This window comes from Anabrus simplex, chromosome 13 (assembly GCF_040414725.1).
Source record: "Anabrus simplex isolate iqAnaSimp1 chromosome 13, ASM4041472v1, whole genome shotgun sequence".
Taxonomy (NCBI): domain Eukaryota; kingdom Metazoa; phylum Arthropoda; class Insecta; order Orthoptera; family Tettigoniidae; genus Anabrus; species Anabrus simplex.
In genome coordinates, this window is record NC_090277.1 from 56,511,112 (window position 1) to 56,533,325 (window position 22,214).

At 41.2% G+C, this 22,214-nt stretch overlaps 1 protein-coding gene across 1 annotated transcript in view; it reads right to left on the reverse strand.

The window, feature by feature from the left end:
- Window positions 1–22,214, reverse strand: part of LOC136884744 (uncharacterized) — a 133,811-nt gene that overhangs the window by 15,679 nt on the left and 95,918 nt on the right. The window contains exons 7-9 of the mRNA XM_068230017.1: window positions 7,045–7,173; window positions 2,761–2,961; window positions 1,059–1,141 (exon numbers count right to left, since the gene is read on the reverse strand). Of these exons, the coding sequence (XP_068086118.1) occupies window positions 1,059–1,141; window positions 2,761–2,961; window positions 7,045–7,173 (413 nt within the window). The remainder of the gene's footprint in view (window positions 1–1,058; window positions 1,142–2,760; window positions 2,962–7,044; window positions 7,174–22,214) is intronic.

Below are 22,214 nucleotides of genomic sequence, written 5' to 3' on the forward strand. Positions count from 1 at the left end.
TTTGAAAAGCATTAAACACTTTTGTGTTGCCACCCCCCTGTGGGTGGGGGCGGTAGAATAACACCCACGGTATCCCCTACCTGTCGTAAGAGGCGATTAAAAGGGGCCTCAGGGGCTCTGAACTATGGAGCGTGGGTTGGCGATCACGGGGTCCTCAGCTGAGTCCTGGCATTGCTTCCACTTACTTGTGCCAGGCTCCTCACATCTATCTATCCTATCCGACCTCCCTTGGTCAACTCTTGTTCTTTTCCGACCCCGACGCTATTAGGTTTGCGAGGGCTAGGGAGTCTTTCATCTTCACGCCCTTCGTGGCCCTTTTCTTTCTTTGACCGACATCTTCATTTTTCGAAGTGTCGGATCCCTTCCATTTTCCCTCTGATTAGTGTTATATAGAGGATGGTTGCCTAGTTGTACTTCCTCTTAAAACAATAATCACCACCACCATCACCACCACTTTTGTGTTGCCAAGGCAACTGATTACTTTGTTCCGATGCCCAATAAAAGAAAGCATAACGATTTGTTTGAAATATCTCCTGAACCAGCGGACAGTAAATTAAGTGGATGTGAAGAAAACATCGCAAGTACCAATAGATTTACTTCGATTCAAGCGGGAAACTATTCCGACCTTGAAGGGCCCGATTGTTGGACATTAACTGAGAAAAAAAAAATTCTTCCTGAGAAACGACTGGCTTTGTGCGAAAAATACAGTGTTAGTTTGCAAGGTGTGCCAAGAGTTTACAAGACGTGTAGGGCCAGAAAAACAGATGGAAGTGGACATTTCTTCAGAGTGGGTCAGTAGTAAAAGCAGTACCTTTGGAAGAGGTACCTCACGGTATCTGAAGATATCAACAAAGTGTGAGATTTGTTTATGAAGGAGTTTGGATAGTACCACCACATTTTTCTTAAACTAAAACAGAGTAATGGGTTCAATAAATACATACATTCCATTGGTCTACAATGAGTGACATACATACATACATACATACATACATACATACATACATACATAGAAGCCTATAGATTTATGACCTGACACATCATCACGTGTAATGACTTACTTGGGTTTGTATATCCAGCAGAGAAATACGTAGAGCAGGAGTGCGCACAACAGAAGTAGTAACGCTGCGGAAAGAGCAGCCAGCTATTTCTAGTTAAAGAAAGATTTCACATACCATTTACCGATAATATTTCACCAGGAGAGAAAAACTAATCTAAAGAAGTGGTAAACATTACCAAAATAAATGGAAGTAACAATCATCTCTATCGTGTTTCCCTGCTCTCACTGTTTCCCCTCACCGCTAGTTGACTGCACCCCATACCAGTCTTACCATCCTGTGGTAATGCGACTAAGATATAGAAAATATGGCCAAATATTCAGATTCTTAAGGCCTCCTTTCTGTGACCATCAGACCTGATACGTTCGAGTACAATGTGGTCGTGAAAATTACATTTTCCTTGGTCTGGTCCACAAGGGGCGACTTGCGCGTGTGATGGCAGTAGTAGCTTAGATCCTTTCCGATAATATAACATAGGAGCTCAACTGGTAAGAGCATCCACGCGGAATCGGGAAGTTTTGGTTTCGGATCCCACTGGTGTCCGGTTGGCCATTCTTCTTCTGTACTTAACACCTCTGTGGTATGTACTATATATATTGAACACGACCTAATACATTTAAAGCCTATTTAGAGATTGATTCAAACACTATAATTGAACTAGTATTACTAAGGCCTCTTTCAGACAGCGTCGGTTCGAACCGCTTCTCCGCGTTTAGCCGCGGGTTCGCCTAAACTAAGAAACGATTGTTTACATAGAATCTTTCAGATTTCGCGGAGACGGAGAACAACCGCGCGGGGGAGAAATGTTTGAACGGGGGTCCGGAGTGAGACGCGGTCCTGCGCCCGGGGTTAGTTCTTATTGGACATTAGTATTTCAGATCATCACACACAGCGGGTCGACCGCGCCCGCGTCGTCAGATCTGCGCCCACTCATCGAAAGCGTAGCTAAATTTGGTATAATTATTTATTTTCAATTTACCAATTTATTCCCGGGTTTTTTTCTGTATGATGTACTGCGGTTGTTATGTAGCCTGAAATAAACCTTGAGAAGTGATAATTCAGCGTTGGAAAGACCAGTGTTGTGGGATCAATCTCTGGAAGAATACAAATCCAGAACACAACAGAGGCATGGTGATAAAGGTGCTGCGAAATCTCTAGTGAAGTTCATCAAGGGATGTTATTGACATCCTAAAGTAGTCATTGTCCATTTTCAAGTTATAAAACAGTGTGACAAATCCTCCCACCTGACTTCTCTGTCCTATGACTGGATGTACCCATATTCTCCGGCTTCGTTTATTTTACATAAGTGTAGAAGGTGGAGTAAGCGAAGACGATGGTGGTCCGTATTTATTACCTACACTGAAAGGGATCTGCTGAATAGCGCGCGGATTTTGAGCGACTCTAATTTACCCGCTGTGTGCGAAAGAGTCAGCGTAAGCGGATGCACCCACGCATACATGCGGGCACGGTTTATTCCAGCGCCATCTGAAAGAAGCGGATATCGTAGCATATTTCAACTTGTTTTCAAAGAATTTTCACATCCCAAGATGGGATATTCAGTTCAAAGGGGGTCATTCCTTGCCTTAGTTTGAATTGTGTAGACCCATTCTTTAAATTTATCCTGCAAGTATGCGTAATATCACAAAGTGAAGAGTACTTCTACCTCCTGTGATGTAAGATGTCGAGGTGCTGTAGAAAAGGATACAAATAAGAAGAGTGGTCTGGAGTGAACGTGGCGCATGCTGAGAGCTGATGACCACTGTCTCATCTGGACTGTGCACATGTGGTAGAGTTGAGTACCAGGCTCCAGCTGGTCCCGGTCCATCGGAGCTGACGTCCAGCCTTCGTCACAGATACAGAAACCAGTGGTGTTGTCCACCTTCCCATGATGACACCGGATGTTTTGCTACCAGACAAGAACAAAGTTGTTATACTCACCCAATGAGATTTTTGTAAAAGAAAATTATTGAATTCTAATTTTCAATACGCACATGAAAACATGTTTTCAACAACTTATGTTCTGAACAATTTATAAAATTGAACGAGAGTCGACTAAGGTAGGGCTGTGTGTAGTTCTTGCAATTTCCTCGATAACGACCGGCACGCTTTTGAGGCCTAGTTGGCCGGCTGTGTTTACATTCCTTGTTCGCGGGGTGCCATGATTTCCCCATCTCGAGACACAGCGCTGTCAACACTTAACTTGTAACTATATAGCCACAGAGAGCGAGCAGTGAGATTGGACAGAACTACGCGCAGCTGTGCAACACTGGAGACCTGACAAGGGAGTCGGCTTCAGGACCGGCATGTTTCTGAAGTACTCCACATGGACTATCACAGATAAAGCAAGCATGCAATTGGCCAAGAGCCATCTGCTATTGATCACAACAGAGGCGACTGTAGACAGTGAAAAATATGGTTAATGTCGCGGAGGGTGGTCATTAACTCGGACATTGAGAGAACTATATCAAAAGTGAGAGGGTTCAGTTGATCCAAGTAATTTTTCGACTCCTTGGAAAGGGAGGATCAGTGGAAAATATAGCATATTCATAAGTACAACTGTACTTGACTATGGATTACTAACTATTGGGTCCACAATTTTAAGCTCCATATGTCTTTATTTATAAGTAGTGAAAGGATTTAAAAGCGCAGGACTTTTCCAAAAAATTTCCTACGTACATACCGATAGGTCAATATATGTATTTGCGGACATGAAATTAAGCGATGTAAACCCAATTGGTTGCACAGAATACGTTTTATAGTCAACACTTCTTGGGCTTTGGATAAAATCGAATGCTTCATTTGTGCCCTAGACTCAATGGAAGCAGAAGTCGTCAGGCAGGCTAACAATTATTCAACAACGAAGACCTAGAGTTGGAACTTTTGCAGTGCATAGCTACAAGTGATGTGATTCAGAGCTTGGAAGAAGCTGATGAGTGTTAGGGAGAACGTTGATGGATTTGCTAAAGACAAATTCGAATTACATTTGAAGAAACTCCCTTTACGAGTGCTGACAAGATATGCTCCATTTGTTTCTTTAGATGTCGAGTGGAGTCTCTCTCTCTCTGTATATAAGAATCTACCACGCTCAAAGCGTCAGCGACTTACTGTCAAAAACATTGAAATGTTGTGCGGAATCCAGTACAAATTTATTATTTATTCGAAACCAGTAAATGGGATACGGAGAGTTCATGTAACTGGTTTAAACCTTAATAACGCGATTTCATCAACACCGTTTTTTCACCTTTTTGTATGTATTTTCACAACCATCCCCTCCAGCTTTCTGACAACATTTTCCACCTTAAAATCCTTTCCCTATATATAATATACCTTGTGCGGTGAGTTTATAGCCTTCTTTTGTTATATCCTCTTTTTTCCATAGTAATTCCAAACTCTGGGATATTGAATACTCGTTAATCCACTTTCTAAATACGGTCTCCACAGTTAAATATATTCGTTTCTAATTTATATTCTTCAGCTTTATTCTCCCTCTTTCCTTGCCATCACATTTGTCCTGCTTTTTGCCACACTGTTTCTCATCCTTCAATCTTCCAGCTTCTCCAACAGGCCGTCCTTGGATTCCCTCATATCCTTTCCTCAAACAGCAATTTCATCAATAAACAGCTTTGTGTTCATTCTTGCGTCTACATGAACTCCTTCTGCTTCCCCTGATCATATCATCTATAGTTCCGTTTTCATGAGTTTCGACTTGACAGTTAACCGGAAGCCAGACATTGGCGCCAAATTGTTACGAATACAAACAGCTGATCCACGACACACAACACGAACGGAAATGTATATACTCGAATATAAGTCCAGAATCAATTACTCTTTGTAACAACTTCCATAACTCACATAAAATTAACAATAACACACCTCATATTTAGGATAAGGCTATAAGATAAAAATATGTCAACGTTCGAACAGATAAAACGCGAGAAAATGAAATGATATTTCCACTCACCATCTAGAAGAACTCGCGTTGCTAATCGATTCAATTTCTCCGAAATTCTGAGTCATCATCGGCATTGTCATTGTTTGTTGAGGTTTCACTCTCGCTTGACCTTAACGAGATAATAACGTCTTCAACATAATCCTCTGTGATACTTTCCTTCTCTCAAGTTTGACCAAATACACTATAGGCCTAGGTTTCACTTATCTCGGTTTGTGTCTCACAACCTAGCTCCAGTTTTCCACATTTACACGGCCTACGGCTTTCTAAAGAAGTCTTTCAACTTCCGAAACAGTTAAGAGTTGCAAATAAGTTCTATGGCGTTAAAATGGCAATGGTATTTTGGAACGCTATTTCATCCACCACATAAACCGAATCCCAAATGCGCTGATGTATCCCTGGAATATTGCTTTTTTTAGTATACCCATGTTCATATTCAAAGGACATGTGCATAGTATGCTCTGAAGAAATTAATAGCATTTGAAATATGCCGGCCCTTAGGTTCAAGGTCCACATCGATATTTCGGCGCACCACCACGGACTGGTAAAATGTGCCTGCAGCTCTCCTTGTCTCTATAAACCGAAGATAATTGATCAATGTGACTTGAGCAGACGTGCAGGGTGCTTCGTAGACTTATGCGAGGAGCGTACCGTTAAATGAGTGAGTTTGAAAGAAAGCGTCAGATAACATGATGCATCCGTCCGGGAAATTGCTGCTCGCCTGGGACGAAATGTGTCGGGAGTCCAGCGTGTGTGTACATAATGGTTCACAGAAGGCCGAAGAACACGACGAGATGGGTCTGGTCGCATCACCCAGACCACCCCCCGAGAAGATCGACACCTCATCCGAATGGCACTGCAGGACAGATCTGCGTCCTCCTCGGCTCTGGCGCAACAGTGGAACAGTGTAACACATCGTACACTATTAGGAGTGACAGTCCGTCGCCGTTTATTACGGTCTGGGTTAGCGGCGCGTCGTCCACTTCTCTGCCTACCCTTGACTAATGTGCATAAACATACTAGACTGCAATGGTGTATGGAACGACGTCCTTGGGGACAGAAATGGCAGCAGGCAGTGTTTTCGGACAAGTCCGTTTTGGTTTGCCGCAGACAGGGGGAGAGGCATCACATTGACTGCATTCGCACAAGACATACAGCGCCAATTCAAGGCCTTATAATGTGGGGTGCTATAGAGTACAACCACAAATCACATTTGGTGCGTGTCCAGGGCACTGTGACCAGTTTGACCTACGTGGATAACATCCTGCGACCCGTAGCCATAGCCTATCTGCACGACACCCCAGACGCCATAATTCAGCAGGACAATGCGCGAACACATGTTGCTGCATGAATACGTGCCTTCTTGTTGACACAGGATGTCAGACTATTGCATGGCCCGCCCGATCACCGGACTTATCGCCAATCGAAAATGTGTGGGATATGGTGAAATGACAGGTGTGACCCAATACCAACTACCAAAGATGAACTGTGGAACCAGGTGAATGCAGTATGGATGACTATACCCTAGGACGCCATTCGGGCCTTATAAGCGTCGATACCATTACACATGGAGCAAGTTATGAGTTTCCATGAAGGACCTGGTGCCTACTAGGCAAAACAGGACACATGATGAACCAAGGTGACTGAAATGCTAATAGTTTCTGCAGAACATACTGTGAATATGAACTCTCTATTTCTAGTCCTTCATGGTGTTCTGTTTCTTATGAACATGAGTGTATGTACTATGTAGAGTTGTGAAAATGAGTATTAATAGAGAAATTTAGTATTTCCAGACCCGTGTCCATATAAGATATTTTATTTTGTGTGAGGAATATGCCTTGATAGTCTGGCCATACCTTCTTCTTACATTCTGTATAAATTGTTAAATACACTTTCAAATATTTTAAACTAAAATATGGATGTTCTACTGCATAATTCACAACATTTCACATATTTTACGAAAGTAACTCAGATCGAAGGCTGCTCGCCATATAGAAATATTACACAAAGTAATAATCAGGGTACCTTCACAATACTTACCGCTAATCTGGGAGTCGGTTCGCTGTGCCACTCCTGGTTGTCGAAAGTACCTCTCGTGAGGAATTTGACGTCATCGTCCGTAATGTCAGATTCCAAGTTCCGACAAGTGTTACTCGTCGGAACGTACGCCTAGAAAACAAATTATAATTTACAAATTCAGCATGAAACCTGTTCCTCATCGACAGAATGTGGAAAAATATTTTCACGTTACAAGGCACTAACACAACATATAGCATGGTAAATTGCAGATGATATAGTGCTTGTGGGTAAAAGCTTAGGGACATTACAGCAGAGGCTGAACAGTTGGGAGGATGTGTTGGAAAGGAATGGGATCAAGGTAACCAGGACTAAAAGAGAGATTCTCCACTCGTGTCCTCATCCTGAGGTGGTACAGCTCTTTTCAGGCACATCCCCAATGGAGGTGAGCTGCATGTACCATTTTAACCACATACCAGCAGTACGGGGATCGAAACCGGGTCCGCGAGGACAGCCGCTAATAACACTAACCGTTACACTTCGGAGGCGGACATCTACACGATCAAGATGGTTAACAAATTGTGAATGAGGAAGTAGCAAAACCAATACCTTCAAATATCTTGCGTCAGTGATGCAGGATAATGAAGACTTCGACAGAGACCAAACGGGTCAACAGTGGCTGGATGAAGTGGTGGGCAGTTACTGGAGTTCTACCTGAAGGGAAAAATCTACAAAATGGTCCGTCCAGCCATTCTGTATCGTTCAGTGTGCTGGGCTACAAGATCTTGATGGTCAGGATGGTTAAAAATTTGGCAATGAGAAGGCATCAAAACCAATATCTTCAAATATCTTGAACCAATGATACAGGATAATGCAGACATCGACAGAGATATTACCAATTGCGTCAACAGTGCCTGGGTGATTTGGTGGGCAGTAACGATGTTGTAAGTGACAGGAACTTCCCTCTTCACCTGAAGGGCAGACTGCAAAATGGTAGTCCGCCATATTATATAGTTCAGAGTGCTTCGCTACATGATCTGGATGGTCAGGATGGTTAAAAGAATTGAGAATGAGGAGGTAGTAAAAACCAATATCTTCAAATATCTTGAACCAATGATACAGGATAATCAGACGTCGACAGAGATATTACCAATCAAGTGAACAGTGACTGGGTGAAGTGGCGGGCAACTACCGGAGTTCTATGTGACCGGAAGGTCCCTCCTCATTTGAATGGCAAGATTCTACAAAATGGCTGTCCGTCCAACCATTCTAATATGGTTCGCAGTGCTGAGATACAAGATCTTTATGGTCAGGGTGATTAAAAGAATTGAGAATGAGGAGGTAGCAAAAAGCAATACCTTCAAATATCTTGGATAAATGATACAGGATAATGAAGACAGCTGTTGGAGTTCTTTGTGACAGGAAGGTCCCATTTCGCCTGAAGGGCAAAATCTACTAAATGGCTGTCCGTCCAGCCATTCTATATGGCTCAGAGTGCTAGACTACAGGTTCTTGATGGTCAGGATGGTTAAAAGAATTGGGTATGAGGAGGTTGCAAAAACCAATACCTTCAAGTATCTTGGACCAGTGATATAGGATAATGCATACATCGACGGAGATATTACCAATAGGGTCAATAGTGGTTGGATGAAGTGGCAGGCAGCTGCCGCAGTTCTATGTGACAGGAATGCCCTTCTTCACCTGAATGGCGAACTCTACTAAATGGCTGTCCGTCCAGCCATTCTATATGGCTCAGAGTGCTAGACTACAGGTTCTTGATGGTCAGGATGGTTAAAAGAATTGGGTATGAGGAGGTAGCAAAAACCAATACCTTCAAGTATCTTGGACCAGTGTTACAGGATAATGCAGACATCGACAGAGATATTACCAATAGGGTCAATAGTGGTTAGATGAAGTGGCAGGCAGCTGCCGGAGTTCTATGTCAGGAATGTCCTTCTTCACCTGAAGGACAAACTCTACAAAATGGTTGTCCATCCAGCCATTCTATATGGTTCAGAGTGCTGGGATACAAGACCTTGATGGTCAGGATGGTTAAACGAATCGGAAATGAGGAGGAAGGAAAAATGGATACTTCCAAATATCTTGGATCTGTGATACAGGACAATGCAGACACCGACAGGGATATTACCAACTGCTTCAACAGAGGTTGGATGAAGTGGCAGGCATCTGCCGGAGTTCTATGTGATAGGAATGTCCCTCTTCACTTGAAGGGCAAACTCTAAAAAATGGTTGCCCGTCCAGCCATGGTATATGGTTCGGAGCGCTGGGCTACAAAGATGAACAGAAACTCCATGTGGCTGATGTAAAAATGCTCCGATGGGCGCGTGGCGTAACCAGGCTACACAAAATTCCAAATGACACCATTCGCCAATCTCTGAGAGTAATACCGATCTCTCCGAAACTGAGGGGAAATAGACTGAGATGCTTCGGTCGACCTCAGGGAAGGCCAGAATGTAGAAACAGGCAGTAAAAGGCCAGCCAGCTCTGGACGGACTGAAATTAAGAGGGAAAACCTGCATCAGAACCTGAATAGTACCAATGCTGATGAAAATACGAGTACAAGATCGAAGTTACTGGAGGCGAGTTACCAGAAAATCCAACCACACCTGAGGGCACGCCTCTTGAAAATGTGCACCGAACTGGTGTACTAACGCTAGCTTGGAGGTTTCACCTCAGGGTAAGCTCTCTAGTCTCATCTTATCTGCTTTGCATGGCTCTATCACTTGATAAATTTTCTTTACTGACTTCGTTCATATGAAGGTTGTAAACTTACATAGCCTCCGGCTAGAACTCTTCATCCAACGACTTCATCTCCTAGTCATATGAAGAGTGACAATGGAAAAGGATGAAAGTGCCATAATGGTGAGTTATCTTTTTTTGCTCGCAATTGGCTGAAAGGACCATACGGCGTACCATTGTGAAGACTTGAAGATGACATTGTAATCCTTTCATCCAATTTCGAGCAAAAAAAAGAGAACTCACCATTATGGCACTTGTACCCTTTTCCATGTTCACTCTTGATACGACTAGGAGATGAAATCGTTGGATGGAGAAGACAAATATAGCTCCAGCGACGAGGCACTGTTTTTATGCTGAAGACGATGGCCAACGCTATAAATACATCGGGTTACAATAAGTCTATGTAGGGAATGTACCAACCGTAGTGTGCACACTAACGCCCTTCAACACTACATGTCTTAGTCTACGCACTTGTCTTCACTTAAGGTCATTAAAATTGATAATCAGAGTTCGGATGTTCAGGGCCTAAAAATCTATAAATATGCTCTTTTAAAATGGCTAAATATGACCCAAAAATGAAAATATGTCCAAACATATTGACTTCCAAAGAAAGGTTTGTGCCAGTTGTTTTACATTAACGATACAATTCAAAATGAAACTGTCCAGGAAAATATTTATAACATTGACATGGAATTGTCCCTTGTTAACAAACAGGAGAATTTCCTATCACAGGAAGTGCTGGAAACCGTAATTCCGATGCACCAATCGGTTGCTGTCGCATATCCGCACGAGCGCATCTCACGAGTACGCCGTTGTATAATTATGTGTCAGTGAGTCAGAGGAGCAGACGTGTCGTTGAGTGTTATACGAAGCACGATTCGTGAAAAACCTGTGCGGAACTGTTAGTGCAAGAGTTTAAGATTGGAAGTGTTTTGGCAAAACCTCAAGCGAAGTCTGCAATGCAAAACTTAGTTTAGAATTGGAAGTGTTTTGGCAAAACCTCAAGCGAAGTCTGCAATGCACAACTTAGTTTAAGATTAGAAGTGGTTTGGCAAAACGTCAAGCGAAGTCTGCAATGCAAAACTTAGTTTAAGATTGGAAGTGTTTGGCAAAACCTCAAGCGAAGTCTGCAATGCAAAATTTAGTTTAAGACGGGAAGTGTTGTGGCAAAACATCAAGCAAAGTCTGCAATGCAAAACTTAGTCTAAGATTGGAAGTGGTTTGGCAAAACCTCAAGCGAAGTCTGCAAGGTAAAACTTAGTTTAAGATTGGAAGTGTTTTGGCAAAAACCTCAAGCGAAGCCTGCAATGCAAAACTTAGGTTAAGATAGGAAGTGTTTTGGCAAAACTTCAAGAGAAGTCTGCAATGCAAAACTTAGTTTAAGATTGGAAGTGTTTTGGCAAAACCTCAAGCGAAGTCCGCAATGCAAAACTTAGTTTAAGCTTGGAAGTGTTTTGGAAAAACCTCAAGCGAAGCCTGCAATGCAAAACTTAGGTTAAGATAGGAAGTGTTTTGGCAAAACTTCAAGCGAAGTCTGCAATGCAAAACTTCGTGGCAAAATGGCGCGAAACGGGCTCTGTAGCAAAAAAAAACCGTGACTATCCGAAAACACCAGAAAACATTGCTCGAGTGAAGGAAATCCGACGAAATCTCAATGCCGTTTATCTGTGCAAGTGGAAATTAAGAGATCGTCGTGTTGAAACGTTATCAAAAAGGACCTGCATCTGAATCCTTACAAAATTTACAGTTGTGCAACCAGACGAACCTTTACGATGTTGGTTTCTGAGTGTAGTGGAGTCAGGACTTTCTGATCCTTAGTTTTTCATTTCTTCAGATGAGGCAATTTCCAGCATCTTACGTGATGTTCACTAACGAGGGTCAAACGAGCGTCAGTCCTATTGTAAATAATTTCCGGGGCAGTTTTATTTTGCCCACCTGCTACAATCTTACTGCACTACCTCAATTAATATCCTTACTAGTTCTTTTATCTTAATTTTACTCTTCTCTATCATAAAATCGTTAAACTGTGGTCAGTACCAACAATACTTTTAATTAATATTGCAGTCTTACACAATGGTGACAGATACCATATCACTGCTCCTGCAAATCAATGAATATCACATTATTTATCAGAATTAAGAATACGTCGACATAAAATTTAATTGAAGTAAAATATAGAAAATAATCCGTAAAATAAGGCTGACATTCTACGGACACCTAGAAAGAATAGATGACAAACGACCGACCAAATATATATTCAGATCCATCATGGGGATATAGGCCATCTCCAAGTCCGTGCAAGCAGGGGCGGCCGAACTGTATCGTGGCCGTACCTTATGTGTTGAAGTGCTGCAGCACATTGTCTGTTTGAAAAATGAATTACTTTAATATTATCTACAATCAAATAGAGTGCATTCCAAAAGACGTCAGCCAAGGAACAGGAAATCATTCAACTCCCCCACAACCAGTCGTGCACTACACGCCGGGTGCTGTGCAGATCACAGCTCGGCGAGAATTTCTAAGCTTGTTGCCAGAAAGCAGAAACTCTGGCTTTTGCGCATGCGTGCCCTACTTTTCCGATGTGCTGTGGAAACAATAGCCAATACCGCCAAGACATCACTTCACATGGAGTCTTCGTTCGACCACAGACAGGTAGCACTAGACACACTTGCATTTCGACCGAAATGAGAACGTGGCAGGCGGCACCCTCTTGAGGGCATCACTCAAAGCAAACGGGAAAACAAAATAGTGTAGAGGAAGCCATCAGCTGTTCCCGCCAGGACTTTTAATGCTCCCAACTTGCCAATTCCATAGCCACATTTGTAAATTGGTGAACTATAAAAATTGTTGCCATTGATGCTTTCATGGCCCGTACTTATAGACATGATATAAGCTTCTGGGTTTATGCCGTGTCAAGAAAATAAGGTGAAATTATTTACGTTTCGCAGAGAACATTGCTCTGCGTCATCAGAAGAAAATCTCGAATGGTCACGAGAAAGGCTTCTCAAAGAATGACGTTTGAAATTAGACGTTATAATAGAAGTGGAAGTGGTACGTTCATTCTTCACCAGATGGCTCACCGGACGCGATACAGTGTTAGCCTTCGAAGCGGAAGCTGACGGAACCAATAGTTTAAATTACTAATGCAACTGACATCTACAATAGAGGCTGAATAAATTTCACAAATAGCAGTAAAATACCGTATTTGCCATACTTGGTGTACGCTTGACCGAAATAGATGACTTTTCGTGGTTACGGTGGGCGCTCCATTTTCTTGGTTTGTAAATGTGAATGAAAATTAAATAGGGTGGGAACGGCATTTGTCAGTAATCGCCGTTGATCATTTGTTTCATACATGTACTTATCTTCGAAAGGTACAGAGAATACGCGACTGTATTGAGTGGGATAACATTTATCTCTTTTCGTCCTCGCAACGTATTGTTCCGTTAATTCCTTGTTCTTTAAAGGAAGCCTGAAACATAATCCGACAAATAATTACCGTGGCTACCGTACTTTCGCTGTGTAAACAATAAAATGGGTTTAATTACAAACAGAAATTACAAAAAGTGATCTCGGCTATTATTCAGTAATACCAAATACAGTAGAGACAATACGCGACACTCAGCGAGATATCGAGGGACAGCTATTAGAGCTCTCTCTACCGGGTAGAAATGAGAACTACTGATTCTGTCATAAGAGCACGTGTATTTGTGTGTGAAGTTTTCGGTGTTATTTGTGCGTTTTCAGTGAATTGACATAATTAAATAGTAGCGTGTGTCATTCATTGATATCTCCTCTCATCACTATGAAGTAGAGAAGAAAGCGCACTCTTTCTTTCGCCTCCCTCGTGACAAGAAAATGTAAGTTATATTGTGTTTGCATATATATTCTTCCAGTGACAAAGATATTTTTATAGTACTTCATAATTTTCTGACCTGCTCGACCCATATTTTGATGATAATAATAATGCTATTTGCTTTACGTCCCACTAACTACTTTTTCGGTCTTCGGAGACGCCGAGGTGCCGGAATTTAGTCCCGCGGGAGTTCTTTTACGTGCCAGTAAATATACCGACACGAGGCTGACGTATTTGAGCACCTTCAAATACCACCGGACTGAGCCAGGATCGAACCTGCCAAGTTGGGGCCAGAAGGCCAGCGCCTCAACCGTCTGAGCCACTCAGCCCGGCGACCCATATTTTAACTGGCTAAAAATAAAATACGCATATTTTATTGTATAGTGCAGCAGTTAACCTTCAATACCGATGTGTTGTTGTAGGTGTGATCGGTGGGTTTCGAAATGTCACAGAAGTGATTTTGATAAGGCGTACAAGAAAGAAGGGACGTTAGTTTATATGAGAATTATAAGATCTGTTCAGATCATTTCCAGGCCAGCGACTGTAAAATTTCTCGACTATACAGTCAAGGGTATGTTACATTTTTACTCTAATTGTGCGTAAATATTCCTCAAAGCATCACTATCGACAGCATTTTCATACTTTTCTTTCTTTTATCCCTCTTCTCAGATTAAAACCGGGATTTTATAGATTTTCTTTCTGTTAGTAGGCTTCATGGTAAGAGGAAAATTGTCCAGCTTTTAAATGTTAATTCATTGCATCATGTGTGTAAGGAATGTGTCGATGTTTTTATTGGCAAGTGCCTTAATGTGATGATACAATGCTTTTTGAATGAGAAAAAAGACAAATCTAACCGTAAAAGTTCTGGCAGGAATTTTAAAGCAAAAAAAAAAAAGTAATGCATAAATGAAAGATGAACACATTTCACAGAAGGCCATTTCACATCTTGTTTATATGTCTAATTTCAGTGTTTAAATAATAACCTTTTAAATAATTCTTCATTAATTTATCCAGAATTGTTTTAGCAACTTCGAAGTTAATATCTCAATAATACTTTCTTTCTAGACGTAATTTATTTATCCATTTTCGTCTATGCATTTCCATTGATATTTGAATTTAGCGCGACTTTTCAGGTCAAGTCACTAGGAGCGCCACCGTCGAATTGTCTCCCATTTTAACAAGGCTAAATCCGTAAGTGTCGCGTATTGTCTCTACTGTATTTGGTAATACCTACTTAAAATACGATATATCCTTAGTTTTATTACTCCGGTTAGTAGGCTACAACCGTACGCTGAGCATACGGCTGGCATTCTTGGAAGCAAGAATCTATCTTTTCACTTCTTAAAACTTACGAAAACTTAGGAAATTAAATTGGCATGCACAATCTCCCTGTCACCTCAACATTATGTTCTTGCGCCAGTTCGCTTTGTTTTAACAACCGTTAACATGGCTGACTTTTATCAACTTGCTTCAAGCAGGGAGCGCTGATATCAGGTATACAGCCTCTCTATGTTATTCTAGTTCGTTAGATGACGCAGAGCAAACTTCTCTGCGAAACGTGAAGATTTTCACCTTATTTTCTTGACACGGCATAAGTCCAGAAGCCTATATCATGTCTATAAAAAATTACTTTTTTATGTTGTCAAAATAAGTACATGATATTGTGATTTTCTTTCATTACAAAATGTCTAGTTCATACATTTCACTATAACAACATAACATGTCATTTTGCAATACAACGCTGCTGGTTTTATTTGAATGATTTTGGTAACATTGAGAAGTTCTACTTTTGCGCGCTTACACCAAGTGTTTCTGAGTTCATTGGAGGTGTTATTGTGAGTTAATTAGTTTTGTATGAGGAATGTATATATGTGTTGGGTTCGTCTGCGTGTTTGTTCAGTATTGAAAAATCAGTGGTGAGCCTCTTGAAAACCGCATATATGTTTCTAAATATTTTTATTTTTGGAGGGGTGGGGGAATGGGTTAGAGCACACAACTGATTTTCTGCACCAGACTGCACTGGGTAGAAGAGATAAAGAAGAATGCGGATGAAGTTGGAATCACACTAGAGATGATCCACAATGGAATAGAGTTCAGAAGAAAAGTCGACAGTGAAAATCATTTGTTGAAGAGAAACCACTAAAAAAAGGAGAACCAAATGAATCATTACCGAATAGGAGAGAAAGATGAGAAGCGAAAGAATGAGGAGTGTCTGGGAGGAGAAAAGAAGAGAAGAGAAGAGAAGAGAAGAGAAGAGAAGAGAAGAGAAGAGAAGAGAAGAGAAGAGAAGAGAAGAGAAGAGAAGAGAAGAAAGGCCAAGAAGCCTTAAATTCTGTGCGGTCCACAGTTGTTCGAATTCTGGACCAAACAAAAAAAAAAAAGAAAAAAATATCACTTAACCCTCAACGGGTACAATATATTTTTGTAACACGACTGGTATCATGGTGTCTATCAGACTCCATACAATTACTGTTTAATTATACAATAATTTCTTACCTCGTTGTTGTTTATTAAACTTAATTACTTGGAACGTATGTTTTCAAACATCTCACAGGAAAATTTATGAGAAAAGTTACAAATCCAGAAGAAGATACAAAATTACTAAAATGAAGCTCCGAAAACGTGCACCTTCATATTTAAAAAAAATATATTTAAAAATTTCAATGATTAATTCTCTGCTATGTCAGTCCTTTACAAAGAACCTATGTTTGTTAAAATAAACAAATTACTGCAAAGCTCAAAACATAAATTCACATTTCGGCGTCCAATATTCATCCTTCTTAGATCATCTGCACCTGTTTATATGTCCTCCTCTCCATCATTACCAGCCGCATCATGTTCTATACTGTAATTCAACAAAAATTCGAAATAGGTATAGAAGGAATGGTTATTATATGTTGGACGACAGTGATATTGATCCGGATTTTTGTGTAATTGCTTTCAGAAGTAGTTGAGAGTAATCGGTTTGTCTTTCAACGTTGCCAGTCTGTTCTGATTGTTGATATCATCCTGGTTGCGGCTCCATATTCTACGAACTAATTACACAGCACTATCACGAATAATTATATAATACTAAACCATAATAATCGCCAAATATTGATTAACACGGCTCACTAGCAATAGTCACGTAACTGATATCATACGTCTGACAGACGGCGCAGCGACCTTGCCGCGCTTTTACTGAGGGTCAAAAAGAGTGAACGGCACGCCACCTTCCCTGCATGAAGCAAACACTCAAACTGAAAGATACACAAAGGGAAAAATAAGTAGGACCCAGCAAGGAGAGGCATTGGCCGCTAGAATATTCGGCAGCCGTCTCACAGACGCATGATACCAGTTGAAGGTTAACGAGGGTGACATTCCACTGGACGTAAATACCCGTAATGCAATGTCTTACTCTAGAACTAGTGATGTAAACCTAGATGAGGTACGGCAAGGGTCAAATATTCAGCTTTGAGGTCCGAGCTTCAAGTTTCTTCATAATGCCACAAGCACATTTACAAAAGTAACATCGGGCATCACATTCAAAGTACAGTACATTTTTTCGTCCAAATATGACCTTAAACAATTTAAATGACCGAAATATGACCAAAGCGATAAAAATTATAAAACTATGCATTATTATTATTATTATTATTATTATTATTATTATTATTATTATTATTATTATTATTATTATTATTATTATTATTATTGTAGTGAAATAATATTTAAATTTTCACCAAATCTACAACGGGTAGACTGCAGAAGGTTGACAGAAGGATTATCAGAACAATCATTAATAAAAAGCACCATGTAGATGGACAATGGAGAGTGTTAAAATAAATATAACTAGCTGTAGTACCCGGCGTTGCCCGGATAGTTTTTGAATGTTTACTTTTAATATTTGTATTACCAGTTAGTTGAGTGTGAAGTGAATGCTTATAGAATTCTTTTTGAGATGTTGATTTTACGACTTATCATGTAGTTTTATAGTTATTTAGATGTATCTGACTTCAAGTTTTAGATTATTTAATTATCGAGTAAACACTAATCTCGGTCATTTTATACTATTTACTTTTAAGCCCTTCTCAGCTCCTGCCTCGATGGAGGCTGAACGTGGACTTAAACGCTATCCACAGCGTCACAGGTCGTATCAGCGACACATAAACAATGGATTTCGACATTAATATTGGTTATTTTCCTTATTTTTGCACGTCAGCCCCTCTCATTCCCCAACACCAGCGGGGGCTAGGTGTATCTGACCACCACAGTAATGTTTTCTATATAGTAAGTCATGTGTATACCAAGTTTGATTGAGAGATATGCTAAAACATACACACATCCTTAAACTCTGTCCCTTTGGACGTTTTCAATTTTTTGCCAGTTCTCATCCGCCTGCCGAGTAGGACTGAGCTTTATCTTAAACGGCATCCAGAGTGTTACAGTTCATCTCAGCGACCCCGAAAACTATGGATTAGACACAAATTTCGGTCATTTTGGTTAATATTTACATTTCGCCCCTACTTTAGATGCTAGGAGTCTCTTACCCCTAGGGTATATTTCTCCAGACAGTAGGTCCAGTATACACACATGCGTCAATTCTCTCGGTCATTTTCGAAATTTTGTTTTTCACTTTTTCTCGCCGCTATGCGAAAGGAGGCAGAATTTTGACTTCTAAAATAATTGGAGCGTTACTATTCATCTCAGCGACCCCGAAAAGAATGGATTCGACACTATTTTCGATTATTTCTACATCTCATCCCGTCGTAGGTGTGCTAGGGTTGTCATACCTCCACGCACTTTGTCTCCTGATAATAAGTCATAAGTGACCAAGTTTGTTTGAAATTGTTCCCGTAGTCCCGAAACGTATGGATTCAACACTAATATCGGGCATTTTCAGTCTTAATTACATTTCGTACCCTTATCTAAGGCTTCAAGGGGTGTCTTTCCCCCTTAGTATTTTTTTCAGGTATTAGGTAATATTTGCATTAAGTTCTGCTGACAGTTATACTGGAACGTACAAAAACATCCTTAATCTCGGTCATTTGGATATTTTCTGTTCTTGACTCCTTCTCACCCGCCTGGCAATTGGGGATCAACTTGGACTTAAACGACAACCGGAGTGTCACTCTTCATTTAATCGACACCTAAAACCATGGATGTAACATTATTTTCGATTATTTTATATCTAACTCCCTTCCTAACCACTCACTACAAAAGGGGCCTTAATTTGGACTTTAAAAGTCCAGAGTGCCACTATTCACCTCAGCGACCCTAAAAACTGTGGATTCGACACTAATTACGATTATTTTTATATATCACTCCCCTTGCCCCCCACCCTAAAGGGGGCTGAACTTGAAATTAAGAATTTCCCGGGATGTCACTGTTCATCTAAGCGACCCTGAAAAGTATGGATTCGACTCTATTTTCGTTTATTTTTATATATGACCCCCCTTGCCCCTAATGGTTCCTGGGGTGTCTTATCCCCACGTGGTTTGTCTCCTGATACTAAAAATCCGGAGTGTCGCTATTCACTTTGGCCACCCCGAAAACTACGTATTCGACACAATTTTCGATTACATGTATATATCACTTCCCCCTCGCCCCAACGCCAAAGGGTCTGAACTTGGACTTTAAAAAATTGGAGTGTCACTATTCATCTCAGCAACCCCAAAAAGTATGTATTCCACACTACTTTGATGATTTTCATATCTCAAGCCCCCCGCCCCCACCCCTAATGGTTCCTGGGGTGTCTTATTCCCACGTGGTTTGTCTCCCGATATTAAAATTCCGGAGTGTTACTATTCACCTCGGCGACCCCGAAAACTGTATATTTGACACTAAATACTATTATTTTTATATCTCACCCCCCTTGCTCCCCGCCCCAAAGGGGGATGAACTTGGACTTTAAAAAATCCCGGGGTGTCACTATTCATCTAACCGACCCCAAAAGGATGCATTCGACACTACTTTCGATGATTTTTATATCGCACCCCTTCGCCCCCCGCCCCTATGGGTTCCAGGGGTGCCCTACCCCCACGTGGTTTGTCTCCTGATAGTAAAAATCCGGAGTGTCAGTATTCATCTCAGCGACCCCGAAGAGTACTTGACATTCTTTTCGATTATTTTTATACATCACTCCCCCCTTGTCCCCCACCCTAAAGGGGGCTGAACTTGGAATTTAAAAATTCCCGTGTTGTCACTATTCACCTAAGCGACCACGAAAAGTATGGACTCGACACTATTTTCGATAATGTGTATATATCACTCCCCCCCCTCGCCCCCACCACAAAAGGGGCTGAACTTGGACTTTTAAAAATTCGGAGTAGAACTATTCATCTCAGCGACCCCGAAAAGTATGGATTCGACACTATTTTCGTATTTTTATATATGACCCCCCTCACCCCCGCCCCTAAGGGTTCCTGGGGTGTCTTACCCCCACGTGGTTTGTCTCCTGATACCAAAAATCCGGAGCGTCGCTATTCAGTTTGGCGACCCCGAAAATTATGTATTTGACACTATTTTCGATTATTTGTATATATCACTACCCCCTCGCCCCCACCCTAAAAGGGGGCTGAACTTGTACTTTTAAAAAAATCGGAGTGTCACTATTCATCTCAGCGACCCCGAAAAGTGTGGATTCGACACTATTTTCGTTTATTTTTATTTATGACCCCCTCGCCCCCCGCCCATAAGGGTTCCTGGCGTGTCTTACCCCCACGTGGTTTGTCTCCTGATACTGAAAATCCGGATTGTCGCTATTCACTTTGGCGACCCGGAAAACTATGTATTCGACACTATTTCCGATTATTTATATATATCGCTCCCCCCTCGCCCCCACCCCAAAGGGGCTGAACTTGGACTTTAAAAAAATTGGAGTGTCACTATTCATCTCAGCGACCCCGAAAAGTATGGATTCGACACTATTTTCATTTATTTTTTTATATGACCCCCCTCGCCCCCCGCCGCTAAGGGTTCCTGGTGTGTCTTACCCCCACGTGGTTTGTCTCCTGATACTGAAAATCCTGAGCGTCGCTATTCACTTTGGCGACCCCGAAAACTATGTATTCGACATTATTTTCGATTATTTGTATATATCACTACCCCCTCGCCCCCACCCCAAAGGGGCTGAACTTGGACTTTAAAAAATTGGAGTGTCACTATTCATCTCAGCGACCCCGAAAAGTATGGATTCGACACTATTTTCATTTATTTTTATATATGACCCCCCTCGCCCCCCCCCCGCCGCTAAGGTTTCCTGGGGTGTCTTACCCCCACGTGGTTTGTCTCCTGATACCAAAAATCCGGAGTGTCGCTATTCACTTTGGCGACCCCGAAAACTATGTATTTGACACTATTTTCGATTATTTGTATATATCACTCCCCCCTCGCCCCCACCCGAAAGGGGGCTGAACTTGGAACTTTTAAAAATATCGGAGTGTCACTATTCATCTCAGCGACCCCGAAAAGTATGGATTCGACACTATTTTCGTTTATTTTTATTTATGACCCCCCTCGCCCCCCGCCCCTAAGGGTTCCTAGCGTGTCTTACCCCCACGTGGTTTGTCTCCTGATACTGAAAATACGGAGTGTCGCTATTCACTTTGGCGACCCCGAAAACTATGTATTCGACATTATTTTCGATTATTTGTATATATCACTCCCCCCTCGCCACCACCACAAAGGGGGGCTGAACTTGGACTTTAAAAAAATTGGAGTGTCACTATTCATCTCAGCGACCCCGAAAAGTATGGATTCGACACTATTTTCATTTATTTTTATATATGACCCCCCTCGCCCCCCCCCGCCCCCAGGGGTGTTTGGGATGTCTTACCCCTACGCGGTTTGTCTCCTGATACCAAGTCATACGTGTATCAAATTTGGTTGAAATCGCTCCAATGATTTGGAGGAGATGTGGTACAAACCCACCCACCCACCCACCCACCCACCCACATACATACAATGACTTTTATATATATATATATATATATATATAGATTAACTGGATTAAAGCCACTTATTACTAAACAAAGCCTATTTATTCCGCAAAATTACATTGGCCTTCATCAGGGCATATGAAGTTCTGCTTCTGACAACGATAATAGAAACTGTTGAAAGAAGGTGGAAACCACATGCCCTGACGAAGACCTATGTAAATTGGCGGAAATCTCGGTTTTTTAAAATAATAAATTTGCTTTGTTTTAGTAATAAATAAGTGGTTTTAGTCCAGTTAATTTTATTTATTTATTTATTTATTTATTTATTTATTTATTTATTTATTTATTTATTTATTTATTTATTTATTTATTTTAATACAATGAGCCACGAAAACCTACGTTCATAAATGGACATTGTTGCCCAATGCAGTTGTACACCGGGAAAATGAGTCAATGAATGAAAATCCACGACCGGTTTCCAGTCATTTGACCGGGTTAGGAATGGCATGAATGAAGCCCCCATCTACCAGAAAGTAGAATGGCCTTTCTTCTGTCATCGATTAAACCAGGTTGCTGAAACAGTTGTTTAACTACTTTTGGAAACGTAAGACAAACCATAATATTGGTTCAAAGAAGTCCAAGATGATTTCGAAGAGTTG